Here is a 24534-nt window from a genome sequence, read left to right as displayed (position 1 = left end):
GAGCTGTTTCTCTAGGTAACTCATCTGCCACCATTTCTTTTTGCTTTTTCTTTCATCAGCATTGAAATATGATTATCAAGTCAGTTTCTTTCATCTCATTTATTAACCAACAATCTTGTTTTTATTAAATAGTCATATTTTATATTTCTCTTCTAAAAGTGTGAACAAAGGCAAATTACTATTAAAACCGGACTTTAGAGGAAGGAGGGGATACAGGCCTACATTTGCAGATATATCATAACTTTGAGGTCTCAAAGTGATGTTGGTTTGAGGAGCCTGCTTTCTACACGCTAAATGATCTGTCATTTGTGATAAATCTGTGAAATACCTCTAACTAAAACCTGAGCTACCCACCATCTCTAGATGTTCCTGAAGATTTAGCATGTCAATAAGCAAAGGATAATAAGCCCTCTCCAAAGCAGTAGTCACATATTATAAAGCTCCTGATATTTTATATCTTTTAGTTTTCACCAAAATCTGCTATGATACAAATATCAAGAAAGAGGGTATGCCATGGGTAGTGCTTTGCTGTTTAAGTATTGGATAGAGAGCAGAAAAGATGATTCCCTGCTTGGCAGGAATGTATGAGGAATGGAAAGATCTTTGTGTATCTTTCCTTTGAGGAGATTTTTATGAGCGTGTGTGAAGCAGGTTAAGAATGGAGCTTTAGTCTTTGCTTTGAAAGTCACTGGCTTTGGCTGTGTAAGTCAAATGTCTGGGGAGCAGGATAAGCCCCAGAAGTTAGCAGTTTAATGGGAGCTGCACAACTTGTTGCTGATACCTTAAACTCGCAAATAAAAATCCCTGCTGATGTACAATCACAGCTTTTGTATTTTTCTTTTGGGTGAAAATGTCGGTCCAGCCAACATCTTTGTAACAGTTCGCTGTGAATCAGTATAGCAATTGACTGAGCTTTCTAATTTTGAACACAAAGTGAGGAATATTTTCTCCCCAATATTCCTCTGTCAGGCTGATTACTTACAAGATTTAGTTTTCCATTTGTTTTTACAACAACCAGCTTAGACATCAGGAAATCATGAGGTGGCCTGACTCTCTGCCAAGGACCCAGAATGAGTTTGGGTTTGCAGAGCACCATATTTAGTACTTTTACATAACTAGCTTGATAGGTTTAACCCTCTCCTGTGCATACAGATATTTTCAGTCACCCAAGTAAGTAATTTTTTTTTTATTAAAGATACAGAAAGATTATTTAAAAGGGGATATTATTTTAACTGTGCATACTCTTTCAAAATACATTGTACTTCTTGTGGAAAAATACCCATTTATCCACAGACTGTACATAAAATCTGTATTCAGTCAGAACTAAAGGCCCACATACCCAAGGATGTGTCTTTCATAGTGGCCAAAAGCAGACACCTTGGTAGAGTAAAAAACTCCAGCAAATGCATACTGACTCATTCCCCAGACAGGCTCCTGGTCTCTAACAATTTGGATCTCAGAGATTCACTGAACCAGAGGGAATGAATTGTGTCGTACACAGATCCTTACAAGGTCTGACAGGTAAAGAATAGCCATAGCACATGTTTAAGTTTGGGAATTTTATACCTGTAGGTAAAGGAAAATATAGGTAGATATGTTTCCTCCATTTAAAGAATTAATCATTGGACTCCTCATCCACTCAACTGTTATAATACTTAGATGCCTGAATTTTTCTAGGTTAGAAAATACTTGGGCACCGAACTTCAAAATTGCAATCTAAACATCTTTGCCTCGCTGCCAAGTCCTAGAGGCACTTAATTGCTCTTGGCACTTTAGGTTTTTATAGCCTGAAAGTTGAGCTATTGTGGTCTGCAGAAAATAATCCAAAATTCCTTGAGCCAGAAAGAGATAGCATGCTAATCAGCAGCCACCCTCTTGCTACCGCCAATTGTCTGTTCTGTGTTTGGACACTCCGTGTCACCATGCTGCTGCATACAGGAGAATTAATTAGACCAGAAAGGAGGAGAAGAGAGATCACACAAAACAAGGCATAACTCTTGAGCATGGTAGGGAATTTTCCTGAACATAGAGAGGCCTGGGTTCCAGTTCTGGCGCGAAGGACCTTCCATGCATTTTGTATAAAGCTATCCCTGTAGCCAAGAATGAGATTCAGAATTCTCTCTTGGCAGGTGAGCAATATAACTGCAAACCTGGGGAACTGGCCTCCTGCTCCCTGTCCAAACAATACTTTCTGTGGGGTTGAGTACTTTGCAATAGTAGGAATATAGAGTGTTTGTCCTGCAGAAGAGCTTCTAGCTCTCACTGGAGTTCTGGGTTCTGCATTCTCTGAGGAAGATATTTGGTTTGATCCCTTTGTCTCCTGCATCCCTGGTGAGCAGAGGAGGGGTGCAATGATGCGTTTATTAGACTCAATTATGTATTGCACAGATTCCATACATATCTGATTGCATGTATCTTATAACTATTGGATTATTGATTATTAATTGAAGTTGGACCTCAGAAATTCAGTTTCCTACTTGATCACAGGTTTGCTCTACGATCTTGCACAAGCCAAAAGACTTTTAAAGGGCATGTATTCAAGCATATTTGGCATGCAGATAATATGTTAGTCTCTGATTCTATTAACATTTCAGCAACTTGAGTGGAAACCAATAGGAGAGTGGCATTTAATACATGCAGAGACTTTGCAGAGACTTTGAGAACATCACTGTGGAATTTATCTGCATTTTAGGATCCTAAATGTCTTTGAAAATTTATGTACTTAATAAGACACTATGAATACTATTCTCCACTGATTATAGATGGAGAAAAGTCTGGCAGCCCTTGTGTAGCTCTCCTGATATTTTGTTTCCATAATGATTAAATGAGGCACCAGTTGTAGGCTGAATGCATTTCAGCTATCCATCTGTACATGATGGCAACAGTACCACCTAACCACCCAGGTAAAGACAAAGACATTAAAGTTTAAGATGCATAGATAGTGTTAATGCTGGGGACCACAAGAGCAGGGAAAGCCAGAAGGTGAGAATCAGCCAGAGAGGTGTACCTATGTGCCTCTTGGGTTTGGAGCAGAATTACTGACCACATGACAAGGAAATTCCTCCTAAAAAGGACTCTAGGAGGACCTCAGAATCTGCAATAGTTAGATCTTGCTCAAATGGAGACACAGCAGGAAGTTAAGGCAAAATGTCTAGAGATGGGGGCTCATCACACATGCATTAATCTCCTGTGTAGAGGCCTGCACTCAGGAAAGAAGTGAGCTTATCATCAAGCAGCTTAACAGTCCTCTGATGATTCCATTAACAACAATAATTCATTGCTAAAGAAAAATTAAACCGAGTGATCTACAGCTATTTTACACTAGAAAGTGAGCCTCCACTTGGATTTTAAAGCTCTTTGAAGTGTGAGCACTACTGGCTGATTTGTCTTAACTTTCCTCAGCCTCCCTGTGTAAAGAAGTATTTGCAACAATTTCCTCTCCTCCAAAGAGTAATTGCATCTAAAAAGGCAAAAAGTTCCTGGGTTTTAAGTGCAGTCTGAAGGTCTCTTGGTGCAAGCTCTGTACTAGAAATGATCGTAGCACTCAGTTTTGCTATCCATTTTCATTTGCTTTTGGAAGACAGCTCATTTAAGAAGTCATTTTCTGGTACACAAACTTCAAAATGAAATTGTTTCAATTTGCATGACGATAGAATAATTGGTTTATGTTCTTTTTTAGAATACTGCATCAATCAATTAGAAATAATCCATGAATGTAAACAAGATTTGCAATTTTAGTCTTGGAACATCATTGGGACTAAAACTCTGAAACCTTTATTTATTTTATGCAATTTATTAATGGAATCTCTAGTTAATAATTTGCTTATTCATTTATCAATTCTAGTGATATTTGGAATTTATCTAATGAAAAATAATGAAAAGTTTAAAAAAATAATTAGAAATACTCAAGACATCATTTTCCTACCAACCTGTTTGATCAGCTGTGTGTTTCTTTACTCATATTTATGAAGCGTTTTTACTAATTTCGTTGTATAATAACACTTGAAGAAAACTATATGAAATTTTCAGGAGATCCCTACTGGTAAAGAATAGACCAAATCCCTCCTCAACACTGTGCATTCATCTAACTCCTTGTCATGTGCAACAAATTAATACCATGCACTTGTTCTGAAGATGGGAAAATAAGATGCATGAGTATTTTGCTGATTATGGTCGTATTATTTTTTTGTTTGAGCTGGAAAGATTTAAAATGAGGAAGTTTGCAAGTAGCTTTTCATTTAGGCTGAATGTTAATGTGTTCGATTCTCCTTTGTTTTTAGCAAGAACACCAGGACATCAGATACACTTAATAAGCAGCAGCAAACACTGAGGATGCACATAGACATTCCCAGAGCACAGCTTCTAATTGAAGAGAGGGACACGATGGAGACCATTGGTAAACTCTTGTTGGGCTTGTTTTCACTGGTTAATGTAACAGACACTTTAGGTGGACTCCCTTTACCTCACACCTTTTCCCCACTGCACGCATCAAGAAAAAAGAGCTACAAACTAATTTGCCACATTCGAAAACTGAACTGATTTTTTTCCTCCCCGTTGAATCATTTTCCACTTTAAGTAATCTCAGTACAGTATCTAAAATAATGCAGGACATTAGGAAAATTAAGCTGGTGGAAAGAGCTGCTTGAAGAAAATATAACTGAAGACTGTCAGTTTTATGATTTTCATTTTGGTTTCTCTTTTGGCTTTGACTAGACAGTTGGATCACTGGCATTACTTATAAGGAAAATGAAATTCTGAAACTACAATATCAGTATTTAAAGATTTGCAAGAGCCAACTTCTAAAATTTACATGTTGCATACTGTATCCACCTGTTCGTAGCAAATGATATTTCAACATTTTGATCAGTTTTTAGCTTTTGTGTGTCTATGCACAATTCTAATATAAACTATTTCACACAATAGAATATAAGATTTCTCACATTGCTGGCACATAAAACTGAAGTGTCATGAAAAACAGAATGGTTTGATGTTGTTGTTTTTTTTTTCCAAATAATTTAAACACAAGATGTTTGAAATCTCAACACAACAAAAATAAAACCTGATCTTGTGACAGTATGGGTATACACTGTGGTAAGACCCTCCAGAATGACTGATCTTGTTAGACTTCTAACTACTTTGGATCAAAATCTGTGTAGAAGCAGCCTGTGATGGCTGAGAATGTAACAGCATCCCAGGGATGGTGTGACCAGAGAGGAAAGCTCCACAAGCTGGGAGCAGCATCTCTGCATCTCTACATCTCCTGTCCGTCCCTGCACTGGGGAGGGACAAGCTGCTTTAGCCCTGCACCCTGTCACACTTGCTGTCAGTCTGGCATAGCAGGGTGGCCCCAGGGGATATTTCACAGTGTGCGCTGAAGATTTGAAAATTAGACATATGCTTCACCTGAAACACAGACTTTTTTTAATCCTGATTTGAGCTTTCCAAAGTTTGCCTCTGTGATGCAGTCTTTTGTGCCAGGCTTCATCCTAAAGACAGTTTTTACTTTTGAGTTACAGTTGCTGAGCAATAGGGGGTTATAGTGGAAATACCATTAGTGCTTTAACTGTAGCAATGCGATCAGTGCCTTAGTAATAGCCAGCTCTCCACAAAGCACTCAGAATAAGTGGCAGTCTTTGACATAGTTTACTGCCAAGAGGCTTTATTCTCAACCTGAATAAGAGCTCATCTTTTGCCAGAGACAGAATAATTTGATTTTGTAATGATCACTCTATTTATGGCCTTCTTTGGGTAAAAAATGCTACTTATGTTATCGTGCAGAGCTGTTCGCCTTAACGGTGTCTTGTCAAGTTAAAAAAACAAAACAAAACAAAACAAAAAACAGGAATGCTTAGAAGAAGCGGATCAACCTCTGCTGATTAGTAAATGCACGGAAGCCCCATGGCTGCCAGTCCCCTTAGAAATACATTACAAAGTTATATAGCATAGCACAGAAGGAACTTCTTGTGGCTTTTATAACTATTATGAATTCATAAAAAGACTGTAAAGAATGCAAAATAAAGTCTGATGGCATACAAATAGATGTTCTGCAAGCACAAAGTCAGTGGAAGATTTATTGCTGTTAAACCTTCCATGATCAAGCGGGCCAGATTCCTCTTTGGAGAGGAAGAAATGCAATACAGAGTTCATGACCGAAAAAAAAAGTAAGTGCTGTATAGCACTGGCTTTCTGCAGGAATCAAGGTCTGTGTAGAAATTTGGTGAATATCTCCTACCCCACAGGGAAGCAATAGGCAGCAGAACCATACAGCAATAAAGTTCAGTGCCTACCTTTTTCTTCCAGTCCTTCCCAAGGTCAAGCTTCACCTCGCACCTTTCTTTGCAGCTACAGGAAAGCCCATAGTCAGCTGGACTGACTGTGTTGAGAAAAAACTTATATAACTCACATGAAGCTCTCCAAAGCTGCTTTTTCAAACCTACAGTAGTGAGGTTTGGTGCAGAGAGAGCTGGTAGGACTTAGCCCTTAGCTTCCAGAACAGTAAAACACTGGATTTCAGGATGCTTTGCTGCCCTGCAAATATATTTCCATTGTCTTCACTATGATACTCTCATGCTTAAAAATAAGCAGCTCCCTAAGAACAGTCTTGGGTCATGGCCATCCCTTTTGCAGTATTCTCTCTCTGGAGAAAAAGCTGACTGGTAGAGGGTTAGTTAGCAACATTACGTAATAACCTCCTTTTGGGAAGACTTGGGTGATTTCACTGAGGACATCACTAATTACGTTAATAAAAAGAAATTGAATATGTTGCTGAAAAGCTCAGCTGAGCTCTCTGAAAATGAAGGGGGAGAGGGCAATGTTCAAAAGATGTGAAAAAAGGAATTAAGGCCAAAAATAATTACACACAAATTAGCTCTTTGGAAAGATGCTCAACAGTCTGTCTCAGTGGCACCTCTCTAAGGTGAAATCACAGAGACAGACATGAAAACTACACTTATTCTTTAGTTTTGTATGAACTTTGAGTTTAAACCCAGAGGGTCCCAAGCTGTGGTATACACTTCAAAGCCATATTCAGTCCTACAGAGAAGAAGGAGCTGCCAGTGTCAGTTGTGGCGCCCAGCTGAAAATGTCTGGGGACTTGCTGTAAAGCTCTTATGAAGGCAAATCCAAAATTCATTACTCATTATCTGATGGGTTTTCATACTTACAGATGACAGATCAACAGTTCTGCTCACGGATGCTGACTTTGGAGAGACATCTAAGCAGAAGTCACTGACTGTCACCCACACAGTACATTACCAGTCTGTGTCACAAGCTACAGGACCACTGGTGGATGTTTCTGATGCCCGACCAGGAACAAGTAAGCGTAAAAGAAAATATGTTTTCTGGAGAGGGAAAAGCTGTAAGAGAATGAATACTGTGCTCCTGCATTTGCATCCTCATGGTTTTTTTTTCTTCAGTCTGAAAGTTGAGAGAAATCTATTTAGGTCAGCAGAGAACATTTCTTATACAATTGCATTTAGTGATTCAATATGGCAAAAATTGCATATGCATCTGAAATGTAGGTGTAATTTCAAATAATTCATACCTGGCTTTCATTAAAGCAAATGCATGCTAGATTTTAATTTCTAAAATTTATTGAGTAAATTAGCTTAATGGCTTTTAGTGTCTAATATATTTTTTTCTCAGTGATCAATCTTTATTGTATTTCAAAAATACATCTTCCCTCCTTACCTCTTCATCAGGCAAGAAACACATTTCTCATTATTGCTTTTCTGAAAAAAATGTATTTCCAGATTTAGTTATTATGGTAAATTACTTTTCCCAGTTTTCATGCTGTTATTCTTATAGTGATTAAAATACTATCATAAATTAATATACTGCTGCAATCCATTCTTTTTACTTTCTCTTATGAATGTGTTCCATATCTACACAAATGGAAAAGAAAATCACTAGATCGAAGGAACACTCATGGGTCAGGAATATTACTGAAGTGTAGTGCACAAGCAGTGTGCCATTTCTAAAATATCTTTGATTATTTCTATCTCCTGATCATTTCAGAATTTGTTTACTTGGTGAGTTGGGTGAACATAAATGCTGAAAGCTCAGTTGTACATCACCTAAAATGCAGATTATTTGAAAAATCTTCATTTCATCCTCATTTCTGCCCCAGACTTTATATATTATAGCTGTTCTAGTCCTGACCTTGTTGCTTTTGCACCTCTGATAGTTTTAAGCTATGGCTAGTTATTTCTTGAGGACTAGATTGGTACCGTCATCTGGATTTCCTTTTTCCTCTATGGAGAGTATTGGCATTCGAGTTGGAAGAGTCAATATATAACATTTGTTTCCTTTCTCATACCACCCTTTTCTCTCTCCTTTAGTTCACGTAGATGCTGGCTAGCCTGCTCACTGAGAGCGAAAAATATCATATAATTTTTATCACATTGGCAGATCAAGATCATCTGAGTGAACAATGGATTACCCATTGTTTTCCAACCCTGCCTTTTCTAATAAGGAAAGAAGCATCACCTCAAAATTGTCTACCAGTACCACACCATAGCATTTTATAGCACCAGCATCTTCCACTTCTAATACTTTTTTTTTGGTGCAGTTATGTGCTTCAGTCCACTGAAGTCAGGGAGAGACTTTCTGCAAATTAAGGTGGCGTTTAACTCATGTATGAGAGTATGATCTGTGTGAGCCTGGCTTTGGAAATAGAAATCCACCATCATTTTTATTATGCAGTAAAGATCTGATTGCAGCAGTGCACAGGGCTGGGTCGGAGACTTATAGGTTGTATTCTCTGGATTTAAGACACTAATATAGCTTTGACAGAGGCTGGGCTATGAGATTTTGTTTAGACCCTCAGCTTTCTCTGTGAAGAGGGGTGCAGTGCCCAGCTGGGTGGCTCAGAGGTTATGGATCCTCCCATCTGAGCACACTCACACTCACTGACTGGAAAATATTCCCTTACAGACCTAAGTTGTTTGCTAGTTCTTCTGTATTTATTTAAAAAAAGAGGTTTGCTTCATGAACCTTTACCTTGCTCACCTCAGCTCTCTACAGCTATGTTTCAGCATATGACAGCAGAGATGGCTTAACAACAGGGGCACCAGATGTGTGCTATTTCCATCACATGGGCAGCTCTGGAGCTTGCTGCATCTGTGCTACAGTGTCCTTTATGCAGGCACACTACAGCTGGTGCAGAGCCACTGCTCAGTACATGCTCAGCTGAACGAGCACTGACCTGTGTGCTGGCAGCAGGCTCTCCTGCCTCCTTCAAATCGCTGACGAAAGCCTTCTGAGTCACAAGACCAGAGAACAGTTGAGGTTGGAAAGGACCTCTGGGCACTGGCTAGTCCAATCCCTCTGCTTAAAGCCAGGTCAGCTACAGACAGTTGCCCAGGGCCATACCCAGACGACTTTTGAATATCTCCAAGGATGGAGACTCCACCACCTCTCTGGGCAACCTGTCCCAGTGCTCAGTCACCCTCACAGTAAAGTGTTTCCTGATATTCAGAGAGAAGCTCCCATGTTTCACCTTGTGCCCACTGCCTCTGGTCCTGTCACTGGGCACCACCGAAAAGAGCCTGGTTCTGTCCTTTTTACACCTTCCCTTCAGGTATTTATATATGTTGATGAGATCTCCCTGATCCTTCTCTTCTCCAGACAAAGCAGCCTCAGCACCGTGCCAAGAGTTTTCTCACCAGCACTCTCCTTCTGTCCTTCATGTCTTCCCTTGAAGCAGGCACGAGGCACACTTCTGGCTACATGAGAGCCATGCGCCAACTTTCCACAGCTACTATGAGCAGTGGTTTATACTGACAGGCTGGTCACATCGTGCCAAGTGAGTTTTTGAATGTTACCCCTGTGAGGCAGCTATGTGTTGCACTACCAGGAGGATCAATTATCAATGGCACTGGGTTTATATTTTTCCACTGCAGTAGGGGAAAGATGTGAAATAGGAGAAGGATCAGACCACAGCTCTTATTTGTAAATAAAAACCTTGTTTCTTTGAAGCAGCAGAATACAAATTCTCACTGGGAATGCTTAGGCAGAAGCAATGCTCAGATTCATTATCTGGGTATTGTTTTTTTCTTTAAATTGCTTCTGCTAAAGTCTCTTTACCTCAAAGACTGACAACTTCACCATTTGAATGTCAAAGAACATTTGCATAGATTTGAATTTTTCATTTCTAATACCCTTTCTCTCTATTGTTAGTAATATCCTTTCAGAAGAGAAATCCTTCAGTGCTGATTTAGACACTTTCTGTTTGCCACATAATGATTTTTCTATTCCACTTGCTTTGTTAGGGAGTAAAAGCCTCACTTTTACAGAAGTACTATTTATTAACAAAATTAAGGAGGTCAGTTTTGGCAGATAGTTTGCTTCTACTCCCTTGGTCACCATATTATCTCTAGGGTAATAAAAAATAAAGCATTGCTGACCTTAAACAAGTAGCAGACAATTTTTAAAATTTAAGAAATTGTATTTATTCACTATTTTTTTAAAAACAGTCAAATCTTTATGAACCTGTTCCTACTGAAACTCTGATGACACTATTACAGGTTATGTTCTATGTCTTGACTATGTGTTAAAAAAAATAGGATATCTGTAGCTGATTAATACTGTAATATAATAAAAGTATTAGTAAAATGTCCAAAATAGGAAACATATCACCACATTTCTGAGCACATGTTTTTACAAACTGAGAGCAGGTACCTGGTATAGGGTGTTTCTGAGGGCACATCTACACTGATAATTTACCTTAGACTTCACTTGAGATGTGGTGTAAAATCACCGATCAGATCTACTTGCCTTGTGCTCTTTCACATCGCAGAGTGGTTTTGGTACTGGAGAGCTGCTTAAGTTGGAGTAAAGGGATAACGAATACATCAGTGGGACATTGGTGGGGGCCTCAGTTCTTCAGCTGCACCCTTTTAAAAATGTATGGTTTCATTAGAAAGAGGGTATTTCAACAAAGCATTACCAGTTTGGTAATGAAAAACACTTTCACTGTTCATCTTTTTTCCCACAAAGAATGTTTTGTGGGTTTTTTTAATCAACATGATTTCAGTAGCCATCCCCTTCTGACAGGGTTTGTTTCCTTATCAATTCAAGAGCCTAGTGGCAAAGACCCTCTCTGTTATCCATCATAGATCCTACCACAAGGAGGAGTGCCAAAACCGGACCCACAGCTCGCAACCGCTACGCTAGTCAGTGGACCCTCAACAGACCTCACCCCACCATATCAGCTCATACACTCACCACAGACTGGAGGCTGCCCACCCCCAGGCCAGCAGGGTCAGTGGACAAGGAAAGCGACAGCTACAGCGTCAGCCCCTCACAGGACACAGGTACGGGGCTCTCTGCAGGACTGCATTGTGAAAACAGGACAGCAGTAGCTGCAGTAACCTTGGTCCTTGATGTACTTCATTTGGTGCTTAGGTGTCATTATTTTTGCCTTGCTAGAGTGTTTTTGTAGGCTATTTGTAAGGGGTGCCTCAAATGCATATACTGCTAATGATAACAAATATTGTGCCCATGGTTTCTCATGCCACACCCGCATACTGGAGTCCTTTGAAAGATATGGTGATAATTTTTCCTGTAGCTGAAGCACTGTACTTCCTGTATCTGAAGGAAGAAGTAGGAGAATTTGCTGCATGAAATTACATTGATGAGGAAGGGGCAGTATTAGCAACCAAGAATATAAATATCCCTGAGTCATAGGTGGAATGATTTTAAGGTTTGAGCTACACTGAGGTTAGTATTTTGCTTTTCCCATTCATGTAACATGCTCATACAGATTATTCTAAGTGGAAAAAAATTAGAGGGAAAAATCTAGAATAGAGATCAAGTTAAAATCCTTTCATATCACTGAATACTGCAGGATCTAGCTACGATTTTCCTGAGAAACAGCATAGGTTTTATTCCTCTAGATGATAAGTGGGGAGACACTGAATACATATTCTGCCTGCAGTCTTCATCTGTTCCTCATGTCTTCATGGTATAAATGCAATTGTAACTGAAAAAAAAAAAGCTTTCTCTTCTGCCCTATACTGAACAAGTGACCAAAAAAAAGGCATATAAAAGAGTAAATTATTAAGCAGAAGAATAGTCATGAAGCAAATCTAATAAAGGTTGAATGTGAAGAAAGGTAAAATACTATTCAAAGGTATGCCTGACAGAAGCGAATCCAGGCTTACTCTGGCCTCCTCAGAAGGAATTGCTTACCTTCTATCCTGATTTTAGGGGAAAAGTGTTTGTCACGCAAAAAGCTATGTGTTAGAGCTACAAAGCAGTAGGTGTGATTGGTCTTTCACCATGAAAACCAGTATGACTGGTTTTATTCTCTCTGTATGAAGAAGCATCTGACTTCCCTTACATCCAGTAATGTATAGGTTGGAGTTCTCACAATTCATCCTCTTAAACTTGCAGACCCCTGTGTTGTCTCCATAGGGTAATGGTGCTCAATAGATACCTCTAGCCATCTGACAAACTTCATCCTGATTTCTTCATGTAGAATTATCATATGGCTTTAAGGATTAACTCTGATAGCTATACAGAAACAACTATAAATAGGAAACGTTATCTCAGAAACCCTTCTTGTAGGCATTCCAAATTTCGGGTGCACTTGCATGTGTTCCAACATTTTGTCACCCAAGGATATTTTCCAATGCACGTGGCAAAGGGCAAAGAATTCAATTTGCTGCGTGGTTTAATAGACAAACTACATGCAATTTTGTAACCAGACTTCATAATCTATGTTTTAACATGGCTACTTTCCTACTCTCTGTCTACCCTTGAACACACAGTGATTTATGCAAGGGATAGCAAGCTTTAGAACATGATGAAGAAAGGTTTTCTTGTGACAAAATGTAGCTCTATTATGTTACTTGGTTTCTGGGAAAAGAATAGAGTCAGATTAATCTAAGTACTTCAGAAATTTAAAATTTCCAAATAAACATTATAATAGATGTAGCTAAATTATGTGTTCAAGAATCAATTGAACTAATGTGCACTTTTGCTCACTTTTCCAATATGGAGTTCACATTTCTGATTCTAGTTGATGCAGTTGATACTTGGCAGAATTTAGCACTTCTTATCAAAACAATTCCAGGTTTACAAAGCAGTAGGTTTTAAGCTTAGGAGAAATGTATTGCAGCAGTTCATAGCTGTAACTAAGTCCAAATATTCTAACTAGAGGACTTTAGAAATTTTCTGATGAATCTAGGTTTCATGAAGTTCATGCTGGGCTTGGATGAACTTTCATCAAATCTAAAGCAGGTCTTCAAGCAGATTCTTCCTGGAATAGTCTCCCCAAGGCAGGGGATATGGGAAGCTGCAGGTCCTGATCTTCATGGACCAAACTGGGACCTTTGCATGACCATCATATTTACAGATACTGCTCTATGGCACTGGACAACTGCAGCCTTCCAGGAGTTTCCAGTTGATCAGAAATTTGGAAAGACATTATTTTGGTCTGGTTTACAAATCAAATGTGAAAAACAGAATGATGTTTCCAGGGGTGAGGGGTGGGGAAGAAAGCCTTGTTTAAGTTCTGGCCAGCTCAAAATCTGTAATCCAGCAAGTTACAGCATACTGTAGAAGTACTTGTCATTTTAAATAATATATGGTCCTATTTACAAGTGGCAGGAGTGTTGTTCTTTGTGCACAATGAAAACTGATGCAAGGATCCTAGTACACAATAAAAAAGATGAAGATTTGCAATAATAAAACAGTTGCCTCTGGCTGCTATAGGAGTCCCATTTTTATGAAATAGCTATTACATTGTGCCTGTTTATTGAACATCACCAACAATGTCTGAAATTGTACAGATCTTGTGATGAAACATGACGTCTGCCCAAGGAACTTTTGAAAGTCCTCTGGTCTTCCAGCCCACTGAAGTAGCAGAAGTGTGATGGGTGCAACAGATCAGTGATTTGTCCCTGCAAAAATGAGCGCTGTAATTCCAGAATGCTTTTTAATGGATCAGTAGCCACTTACATCTTCAGTAATACTGTTTGTTTAAGAAATATTGATATTCTCAGAAACTCATCAGCAGAAAAGAACAGCTTTGTGGTCATAATAGCCTGTCTGTCAAATATGAAGCCCTCACTAGCTTCAGCAGCATTGAAAAAGCACCTGAATGACTGCAGGCTGGTAGCTACCAAATTGTATTGCTTTCTTAAGCCCTTTGTTCCGTATGAAGTGAGTTAGTATTTTAGGTATTGACTGAGACAGTCAGAGACAATGTCTGAGAGACACTGTCTTTATATTTTACCTTTGTCCTCAGGGTTTTCTCAAAAAAAAAAAAAGGAATAAGATTGAAACAGGTACAGAAATATTATTGGGCCTCACCTAGACATCACCTCACAGAAATATTCCTGAGATGCACTAAAAAGATAATGTAAAGAAGCTGTTGTCATTTTGCTAAATCTATTTTGTGGGTTTCTAATGTTTTTAAAGCATTTAACTTTTAGACAAATTATTTTTTGTAAACAAAAAGAGAAGTAACCTTTTTCATGTATTAAAGGTTATTTCTTCTAAACCACAAATTTAATGCTAAGCCACAAGATGCTGCTAGCAGAGTGAGACTTCACTTTAGATTATCTGTAATTATCAAGTAACTAACAAAACTGAAAATTGTGCATTTATAGTGAAGCAGACTAATTTAAATCACCTTGATAATTTCAAGGGCTCTGAATTTTATTAAGGAATACTATCATGTTCATCGTTTTTCTTCCAAAAAGGATTGTGCAAATGTTTTCTTTCTCCTATTATTTATATTTCTGATGTTTAGATCGAGCAAGAAGCAGCATGGTCTCCACAGAAAGTGCCTCCTCAACATACGAAGAGCTAGCAAGAGCGTATGAGCATGCAAAAATGGAAGAGCAGCTGCGACATGCCAAGTTCACCATTACAGAATGCTTCATATCAGACACATCGTCAGAGCAGCTCACGGCAGGGACTAATGACTACACAGACAGTCTGACCTCAAGCACGCCGTCAGAGTCGGGGATTTGCAGGTTTACTGCATCCCCCCCCAAACCTCAGGATGGAGGGCGAGTGATGAACATGGCAGTTCCAAAGGCTCATCGGCCAGGTGAGACATTAGAGGTAACATTTTGGTCCTTGGGGTGAGCATTTCACCCCATGCCTAGCTGGTTAACAGGATAGGGCATATCATCAGGAAGAAAGAAGGTGCACAATATATCCTGTAACCACTTACAGAGATAATTGCTTTTCATCACAGCTAATATAGCATTTAAGCATATTCTCCCATATACAGAAAAATTATGAACTTGGAAATCTAGGAACAGAAAAGGGTTATCTAGGCCATCAAATCCATTCCTCTACAGCTGCAGCCATGTGGGATGGGGATATTTATCCCCTTCTGGGATAAATAAGACCATATGAGTTACCTATGCCTGTTTCCAACTCAAACCACCCACTGGTAAAGCGGGTCTTACTGCAATACTTTGTGCTTGAGAGCAAAGGTTTGCTATCAAAACAGTTCATAAAGATAGATTGTAGATGATGTACTATTCCTTCTGCCTTGTAGCTTGTCAAAGATGTAATAACCCTTCGGTGATGTTCTTGAGCTGTTATACTCTCTCTTTGACTTCTCCTAATATCAAACTAGGATTATCTAAAGGGGGGGGAATTAAAAATGGAGAAAATTAAGACAGTGCAATAGCTCAAGGGATATGGAGCCTTCTACCTTCAGACAAATTTAAACCTGCTCCAACTTCTTCCTGACAGAAGGTGCCTGGGGACATCCATCTATTGGGCTCAGTCAAATTTCCAGTTCACAAAGAATGCTGTTTCTAGTGATACCCTACTGCACAAGAGCATAGGTAGTTTATTTGTGATACTCTGAGATCAAATACATGATAAAATCTTCTCAGAAAATTTGTCAGTCTGTTACAGAATACATGACATGACATCATGGAGGAGGATTCAAATGGGAAAAAGGCACAATTATATTAGTGCAATTATATTTACATTTAGTTAGTAGATACATTTGCCAATGTGGGTGGGGCTACTTATATACACAGAAAGTAATCAGTAGTGCATACATACGTAAAAAAGAGTAATGAATAAACTACGGTCTTTTGCTTAATATACACCATAAATGGAAAAGAAGTTGTTGTGAGGACAGAAGAATAGAAGATAGCCAATGGTATCAGGAAGGTCATTCAAACGCAGGACCTGACACTGAAAAAAACAAAGCATAAAGGATTTTTCAAGAGAAAGCTGAAAAAGAACATGGGAAGAAAAAGATCAAGCAGAAGGTAGGAAGTTATAATAGACAAGGCAGGAAATTGGTGTATCATACAGGTAGATAAGAGGGAAAGTAAGCAGGAAATAAAATAGTAAAAGAAATGACCAATTTCTATGTAGTCACAGAGTAGAACCACAAACCCAAGAGCTGTAGAAATGGATAAAGATATAAATAATTTTCATTTCTAACTCAGAAAAAAGTAAGATAAATATTTGTACTTGCTTTGCTAAAGGGAAGCATCTGCATTCACAGCTAAGTCAAAATTGCAGCCCTCTCCTTCCAGTCAGTCAACAAATATTTTTTATCATTTCTTTAGCAAATAGCTTACTCTCTTCCTTTCGTGTTCCAAATACATTATTTATGAATATTTAGTATCTGGAAATATTCTAATATATTCCATATAAAGCTGATTTTCTTGAGGGCACATAGCACCAAAATTTGGTCCCTGTACTTGTGTTAAAATCTTCCAGGGTTGGAACATCATCAGAGACCCTCTAATGAATTACAGACTTGTAGCCATCTTCAGCTCTGTTAGTTTAAATAGCTTGACTTTGTACCTACTTTTCATGATTGGCTTTAGCTTTCCTTTGCAGTAAGGAAATGAAATGTATTATGAAATTAATAATTAGATTCAGTATCCTGAAAAAAATTGAATGTTCCAGTGGAGCAACTTGAATGTTGGCCCATAAATATTGAATGATATGTTATTAAAGGTTGCTTTATGAAGGGCTTTAAACAAAACACATGGGCAGAAAGAATGTTCAGTAGTAGCAGATAGACCAATATTTTTACTGTTCAAATCAGTGAAGAAAGACTTACGGGTCATCTTTCTTCTTTCACCCATCACTTCAGAAATTCTGCAGAAGTAATTAATAATTCAAACATAATTAATCAAAGTAACTCTACATTTGGGAACATGGAGAAGAAATAAAAAAGTTAAGGTATTTAGATTAAGTAGATGAGAACATATAAAATGTAACACTGACTGTGCATCTTTAGCAAATCTTTATTCTTCCTTGAAGTCTTTTCTTTCAAGATAACTTTTACCTATTTTCATGGTGCTTTGCTTTTCTTCTCCCCCAACCTGATCTCTTTCTTGTACAATGTCACTTTAAATAACTTATGCCTCCTCCTTCCTAATTTCTGATCTCACTTTTCAAACTGCCTTCAGTGTTTTTCACAGAATCACAGAATCACATAATCAATTTTCAAAATAATCCCCAACAACTATAAGACAGTCTCAGAAAGAATGTAACAAAAATTATTTTGATAAATGGGACTTTTTGAAACAATTCTACCCAATGGCTAGGCTGCAACTTTACTCAAGAAAGGTAATGATGGATTTCATTGGTGAAGACTTTGTCAACCATAACTGAGCTATTACAGCACCTACTTCTTAGCTTGTTGCTACCATAAGTGTTTGGTGTGAGCAAGCAAAATGTTAGACCACCTGAGGTGTGGCTTCAGAAGACCTTCCTGTGAGTTTCTAAGGGCATACAAACTCATGTCACTGATTGTTCCCTTGATTTTCCGGAGCATCTCATAGGACTCTTTTGTACCTGTATACTCAAGCCTGCTGATCAAGCCACAATCAACAGGCAGCATTTGAGACCTCAGGTTGCTCCAAACTGAGATAGTTCATAGAATCATACAATGGTTTGGGTTGGAAGGGACCTTAAAGCTCATCTAGTTCCAAACTCCCTGCCATGGGCAGGGACACCTTCCACTAGACCAGGTTGCTCAAAGCCCCATCCAACCTGGCCTTGAACACTGCCAGGTGGGACACATCCACAACTTCCCTGGGTGACCTGGTCCAGTGTCTCATCACCCTCACAGGAAAGAATTTCTTCTTAAGACCTAATCTAAATCTACCCTCTTTCAGTTTCAAACTGTTACCCCTCGTCCTATCACTACATGCCCTTATAAAAAGTCCCTCTCCAGCTTTCTTATAGGCCCCCTTCAGGTACTGGAAGGCTGCTATAAGGTGTCCCCAGAGCCTTCTCTTTTCCAGGCTGAACAGCCACAACTCTCTCAGCCTGTCTTCATAGGAGAGGTGCTCCAGCACTCTGATCATGTTCATGGCCCTCCTCTGGACTTGCTCCAACAGCTCCATGTCCTTCTTATGTTGGGGGCCCCAGAGCTGGATGCAGTACTCCAAGTGGGGTCTCACGAGAGCGGAGTAAAGGGGCAGAATCACCTCCCTTGACCTGCTGGCCACGTTTCTTTTGATGCAGCCCAGCATACTGTTGGCTTTCTGGGCTGCAAGTGCACATCACTGGCTCATGTTGAGATTCTCATCAACTATCACCCCAAGTCCTTCTCTTCAGGGCTGCTCTCAATCTGTTCTCTGCCCAGCCTGTATTTGTGTTTGGGATTGCCCCGACTCAAGTGCAGGACCTTGCACTTGGCCTTGTTGACATTTATACAGTTTGCACAGACCTACTTCTCAAGCCTGTCAAGGTCCCTCTGGATCATATCTCCTTCCTCCAGCATGTCGACTGCACCACACAGCTTGGTGTTGTTGGCAGACTTGCTGAGGGTGCACTCGATCCCACTGTCCGTGTCACCGACAAAGATGTTAAACAGTGCTTGTCCAAATACTGACCCCTGAGGAATGCCACTCGTCACTAGTCTCCACTTGGACATCAAACCATTGACTGTAACACTTTGAGTGCGACCATCCAGCCAATTCTTTATCCATGGAGTGGTCCATCCGTCAAGTCCATGTCTCTCCAATTTAGAGACAAGGATGTCATGCGGGACAGTATCAAATGCTTTGCACAAGTCCAGGGAAATTACATCAGTCGCTCTTCCCTATCCACCAATGCTGTAACCCTATTGTAGAAGGCCACCAAATTTGTCAGGCAAGAATTGTCCTTGGTGAAGCCATGTTGGCTGTCACAAATCACCTCCTTATTTTCCATGTGCCTTAGCATAGTTTCCAGGAGGATCTGCTCCATGATCTTGCCAGGCACAGAGGTGAGACTGACTGGCCTGTAGATCCCCTGGGTCTTCCTTTTTTCCCTTTAAGAATGGGGGTTATTCCCCTTTTCCAGTCAGTGGGAATTTCACCAGACTGCCATGACTTCTCAAAGATGATGGATAGAGGCTTAGCAGCTTAATCTGCCGGTTCCCTCACAAGCCACAGATGCACCTCATCAGGTCCCATGAACTTGTGTAACTTCAGGTTCCTTAAATGGTCAATACATTGTCAATGTCAATACATTGTTAGCATTGCATCTTTCTCAGTATCAAAACTCCCAGAAGTTTGAGATTATGATTACTATTCTCCTTCCCACAATTGTCATTAACTAGAAGTTTGGTTAGCAAGATCGGGTCCTTAAGGAATAGGCATACTGGGACATCATCTCAACAGTATACTAGGTCCTTCCATATCAAAAATGAGTCACTTTTTCATATTAACATTCAGAAATTTCAGCAATTGTTACCCAAAATTTACCTGGAAAGCTGACAAATGAATCAGTCCTTCGTCCTCCAAAGATGTCATTCAAATCTTGCATTCAGAAACTGGGTGGGACAGAAACTGGAAAGAAATATCCTCTTCCTACCTCCCACTGTGCCATCAGTCTGTAATGTAAAGAAGTGGAAGATAATTGTAGAGGTTGAAAAAGTTGTATAATAATGTTTCTCTTTTCTGTTTTAAAAATATTAACCACAAATTGAGTTATCATAACAATTATTTTTAACTGCAATAAACATTGCAGTAACAGTTTATTAAAAATAGATTCCTGTTATTATAATTTTAAATCTCAGTAATAGCCTCAGCCAAGAAGCCTCTTGGGGTTTTTTTCCTCTCTTTACTCTTGAATTATTGTGCTTGAGAGAAGAACAGCTATTAACTGGAAAATAATTTGATATTTCTGTGCTTCCCAAGTGCTATTTATGTCTTTTTTGTGGACAGATCACTTACTTGCATCCTCTGGCAATGGAATTCATGTTTGGAAGAAATAATATCTGACCAGTGCTTGAACAGGAAATATCTAGACAGTTTTCATCAGGTTTCTTGCTTTTTGCAGAAAACTCCCTTTCACAGGGGTATTGCAAAACTCACACCCCCAGATTATGTCTTTCTCTGATGCTAATCAGCACTAAAAAGAACCTCTTCAAATATATGATATTATCCTTAAGGGTTAGCTTGACTTGGACCAGGCAGAAACTTGTCTACGTGATGTCACAAAACAAGCGTAAGCTCATTTTCACCACCCCACTTCCTTGCCTCTTTGGAGATCACATTGATATATAAACCCTGAAGGACTAACAGCATCTCAGATATACTTCCAGAGAAGACATATCATTCACTGGGTATACCAGACTAGGAGATTTTGAAATCCATTTAAAACATCCCAAGGTTTTATATCTCAGAACCTCCTCTACAAACTTTCAGCTGATGAAAGGAACCAGTTTGGAATGAAACCTGCATGTGGGTGGGGAGAAAAGGCAGTTGCAGCCAGGCTGACTCTGATAAGAAAGATTTTCCAGAGACTGATTTCACAGCCATGAAGACGGCAAGAACACCTCATTCCTCTATAGGGAATCCGAGTGCTTTCCTGGGTCCTTGCGCCTGCACAAAGCAGGAGTACTAGTTTGCTAAGCCCCTGCTCCACTGGAAGCATTTTCTTCCTGCTGTTCTTGCACTGTTGGTTGATGCACGAGGGCAGAGCTCCATCCTCAGTCTGCCAGCCCTCCTGCTCAGCCTCTCCATCCCAGAAGAGGAGATTTGTCCAGCAGCCACAGCCTTCTCACATCAGTGGGAGGACAGGACATGCCTGCTCTCACTCAAGCTCTCAGTAAGCAAGTACGGACACTTCTTTGGTCTGAGTTTTTACAGTTGAGCACCTAAGTCAAGCAGCCTGAGTCTAGCTCTAAGCCTACTGCATATTTACTAGAAAAGACATGAACACTGATCTACCCTCTCCAGCTTTGCTGAATGATCAAGTTCTTCCAGTATTTAGGATGCCTTAATTAGCATTCTTGACCCAGTTTACAAATGTCTTGCTGCTTTGACTAATTCTGCAGACCTGAACAGCAAAGTCTTAGCTTGTAGACAAGCCTTAAGCTACAGAATGTGAGTACTTTATTAAATAATTGTTTACAAATGTCCCTTAAAATAGAGGCTGGACATCACCTGCAGTGCAAAGTGTTGTTTTAAATACCCAAGTCAAGAAACAAAACTTCTTTCTAGTATTCAGTCACTACAGTGAAAAATAAGCTGCTTAGCACAATAAGGAAAATACGAAGGACGCAGCAACAGAAAACAGTTTATTTACAATGTCAGCCCTGTAACCTGAGCTAAAAAGACGTGAACTCTTTTCCACTGATCAAGGGTGAAGGAGTTATTTCCCTCTTATACCCGATGCAGACAAGTGTGACATACTGATGGAGTCTATCTAGAGACTTGCTTTCTATTGAAAAGTTGCTGACAGCGCTCTATGAGCTGCAGCAGTAACTGAATCCGATACAAATTTGGCCACTGGGGATTCAGTAATGGCTGGGACTCTTGACCCAGGGCCTCCAGCTCACCTTTTGCCTCCTTTTCTCATGCCTGTTATATTATTCTGCATTGACTGAAAATAGAATTGTACAGTTCAACATTTTCCAGATCCAAAACTTAATTCCTTGAAGATATGGGGGAATCTATGTTTGACCTGTTTTGATCAGAAATCCTGCAGCAAAGTGAGAAAAGGATAACGTATGGATTGTTTTCTTTTTTAGTTCCACACTTGCACTGTCTGGTTTCAAATACAACATAATACATACATGTAAATACATATGTATATACAGAAAACATATATAGTGTGTATGTAGAATGAAGAAATCATCATCCTGACTCCACAACTGGCGACCAAGGACCAGTTCTGAGAAAACTACATAAGGAGACAAATCAAAATAGGCAGATGGGAAAACAGCAAGATAGGCAGAACAGTTCTAAGTGGGAAAAATAACTTCTTGCCTACGTTTTTAACTGTAGTAACATGTATGTTAATTTACTTGTATGTATACTTACTTACACGTATGTGAGATATTCTGAAATTACTCCCCTAGATGAGCATCTCTAATGTTTCCATATTAAATCCTCCTGTGCCTGGAACACATTCTTTTTATTTTCTGTTGCTCTGTTGGAAAACTAGGAACACGTCACAAAGCAACAGACTGTGCCATTTGCTTCTTATCATAGAAATGGCACATCAATGATGAGAGTAAATTGTCTTTATCCTGTCTCAAGTTTTATTTCTGCAGAGTATCAGGAGCTTTTTCTCCTTCTGCTGTGAAAAGCTGAATGTTCTGCAGGGATGAAAATAATTTAATTCCGCATTTAAGTTGACATCACTACATACTTGAAATCATTGCGTTGCATTATTTTTCTGTTGGATGTACAGAGAGGAAGGTTCACACTGCAAGTTTTTTAACCCTGCCAGTACAATAAAAATGTACAATAAAAACAAATTCAGATCAGAAGGTAAAATGTTATGAGATCAGAAAGGAAGACTATATCGGTGTGAATCATGAGTTTAAATAGGGCAGCTGGTTGGTTACAAATACAAAGTTTCTGTGCAATTATAATGTGAAAATTCCATTTTAGGTACTGTACAAGATGCCTGAAAAGCTAAATTCAATTCATTGATGAGAAAAGTGATTTAAATTATTTTTACAACTGTCATCTATGAATCACCTACTGGTGTTAGGAAGATTTATTTGATTTTTTTGTTGTTAAAGGAGAGAAACAACAGGTACCAGTTCCTCAAGGACTCTACTAGGAGTTTGTAGCAACACAATTATCTTTTTCTGTTGCTAATTTATTTGTTATTTTGATTTGAAAAGTAACACTGACTTTAGAAAAATACAGTATCACATACTGTGTTGGCTTGCAATAGTATTGGAGTTTTTTTGCTTTCTTCTAGATTAAAAGTTGCATGTTAAGGGAAAACCCCTTTCAAGAATGCCCATTTCCTATCTTTTTATTGCCAACAAAATCTTTCTTGTTAAAAATTTGAATTTAATTTCGTTTTTCTAAAGCTGATGATTTTCTTCATGGTCTTTTTTTTCATCAGCTGCAGCTATTAAAATAGACTACACATGTATTCTGTAGGTTTGGAGACATTGGTTTCAAGTCTGTTTAGTGAGGAGTTTTATGCCTAAAGCAAGGATTACATTTGTCAGTAAATTTTCAGCTACTTTCATGTTCTTACAGTCATAGCTACAATGTTAAATTTCTAAAACTACGAGAAAATGTTCTAAATCAAACCAAAGATGCTGTGTCCACTTCAATTAAAATAATAGATTTTTAGAGCAGTTCTGTTAAGACTCCATATTTTAAACCTCACTTCTACAAAAACAAGATTTGGCCTGCTTATGCCATTTTAATTTTGAAATATCAAAGCATTTCACCTTGATAGCATTGAGACACAGTGTGTGTGATTTTAAGGTGGGCTTTCAGTCAGCCCAGGGTAACCAGATGCAGCTGTTTCCACACAGACAAGAACTGATCTAGCCTTGCTTTAAGGTCCTTGCGGTCATTTACAGCTGTTACTGCTTTGACTGACTTCACACACAGCAGGTTCTGCTAACTTCCCCCATGCCACAGGACCTTAATGTAATTTGAGATCTATAGGCATCTGAAAATGTAAACTAAATCTTACCTGCAAGAAAGGCCACGCTTGTGCTATTTTTTGAAAGTAAAGTAGAAACTGGTATCACTAGAGATATAAACTTTTGTTTTAACAGTATATTCTTAATCTGACTGTAGTGATAGTCTTTGCCATCCATGTAAGAGCTTCTTTATACGCTGGCCTTTAAAGCACAGCTGTATGTACATATGGATGTATTTCAGTATTGTTCACCTTTTCGTGCCAGCATCCTTAATTTAAATGTGAGAGCTGAACTTCTGATCCCAATGGATTAATTAACAAAAATGCAGTGATGCAACTTGTCAGCATCACTCAGATGATTCAAACTGATGGACATGTGGAGACTGAGTTACAGTAATTCATCCATGAATATATCTTCAGCAGAGCAGCAGGGCAGCGCTGATATTGGTTTCCTTGTTGTAGCCTGACCTCCCCATAACTATTAGTAGAGCATTATGCTTACCCATCGCCTCAGCATGTTCAGGTTTAGCCATGAGTTCATGGGCATGGTGTAGAGCTTGTTGAGGTCAACAGAGAGGCTCCCATTGATTTCAGTGAACCATAAGTACAGTTCGAACTCCTCACCTCTCCAGCCTCTGTGCGGAATCTGGGCTCCCAAGATATCCCAGGAATAAACCCATG

The 24534-nt window shown here is 39.1% G+C and overlaps 1 protein-coding gene across 1 annotated transcript in view; it reads left to right on the top strand.

The window, feature by feature from the left end:
- DSCAM (DS cell adhesion molecule) overlaps positions 1-24534 on the top strand; it is a 429591-nt gene that overhangs the window by 395190 nt on the left and 9867 nt on the right. The window contains exons 29-32 of the mRNA XM_068424255.1: positions 4281-4396; positions 7166-7315; positions 11118-11315; positions 14762-15064. Coding sequence (XP_068280356.1) covers positions 4281-4396; positions 7166-7315; positions 11118-11315; positions 14762-15064 — 767 coding nt within the window. The remainder of the gene's footprint in view (positions 1-4280; positions 4397-7165; positions 7316-11117; positions 11316-14761; positions 15065-24534) is intronic.

Source organism: Nyctibius grandis, chromosome 2, assembly GCF_013368605.1.
Source record: "Nyctibius grandis isolate bNycGra1 chromosome 2, bNycGra1.pri, whole genome shotgun sequence".
Taxonomy (NCBI): domain Eukaryota; kingdom Metazoa; phylum Chordata; class Aves; order Nyctibiiformes; family Nyctibiidae; genus Nyctibius; species Nyctibius grandis.
Note: the sequence above shows the minus strand (reverse complement) of the source record. Positions and strands in the feature narration are given on the sequence as shown.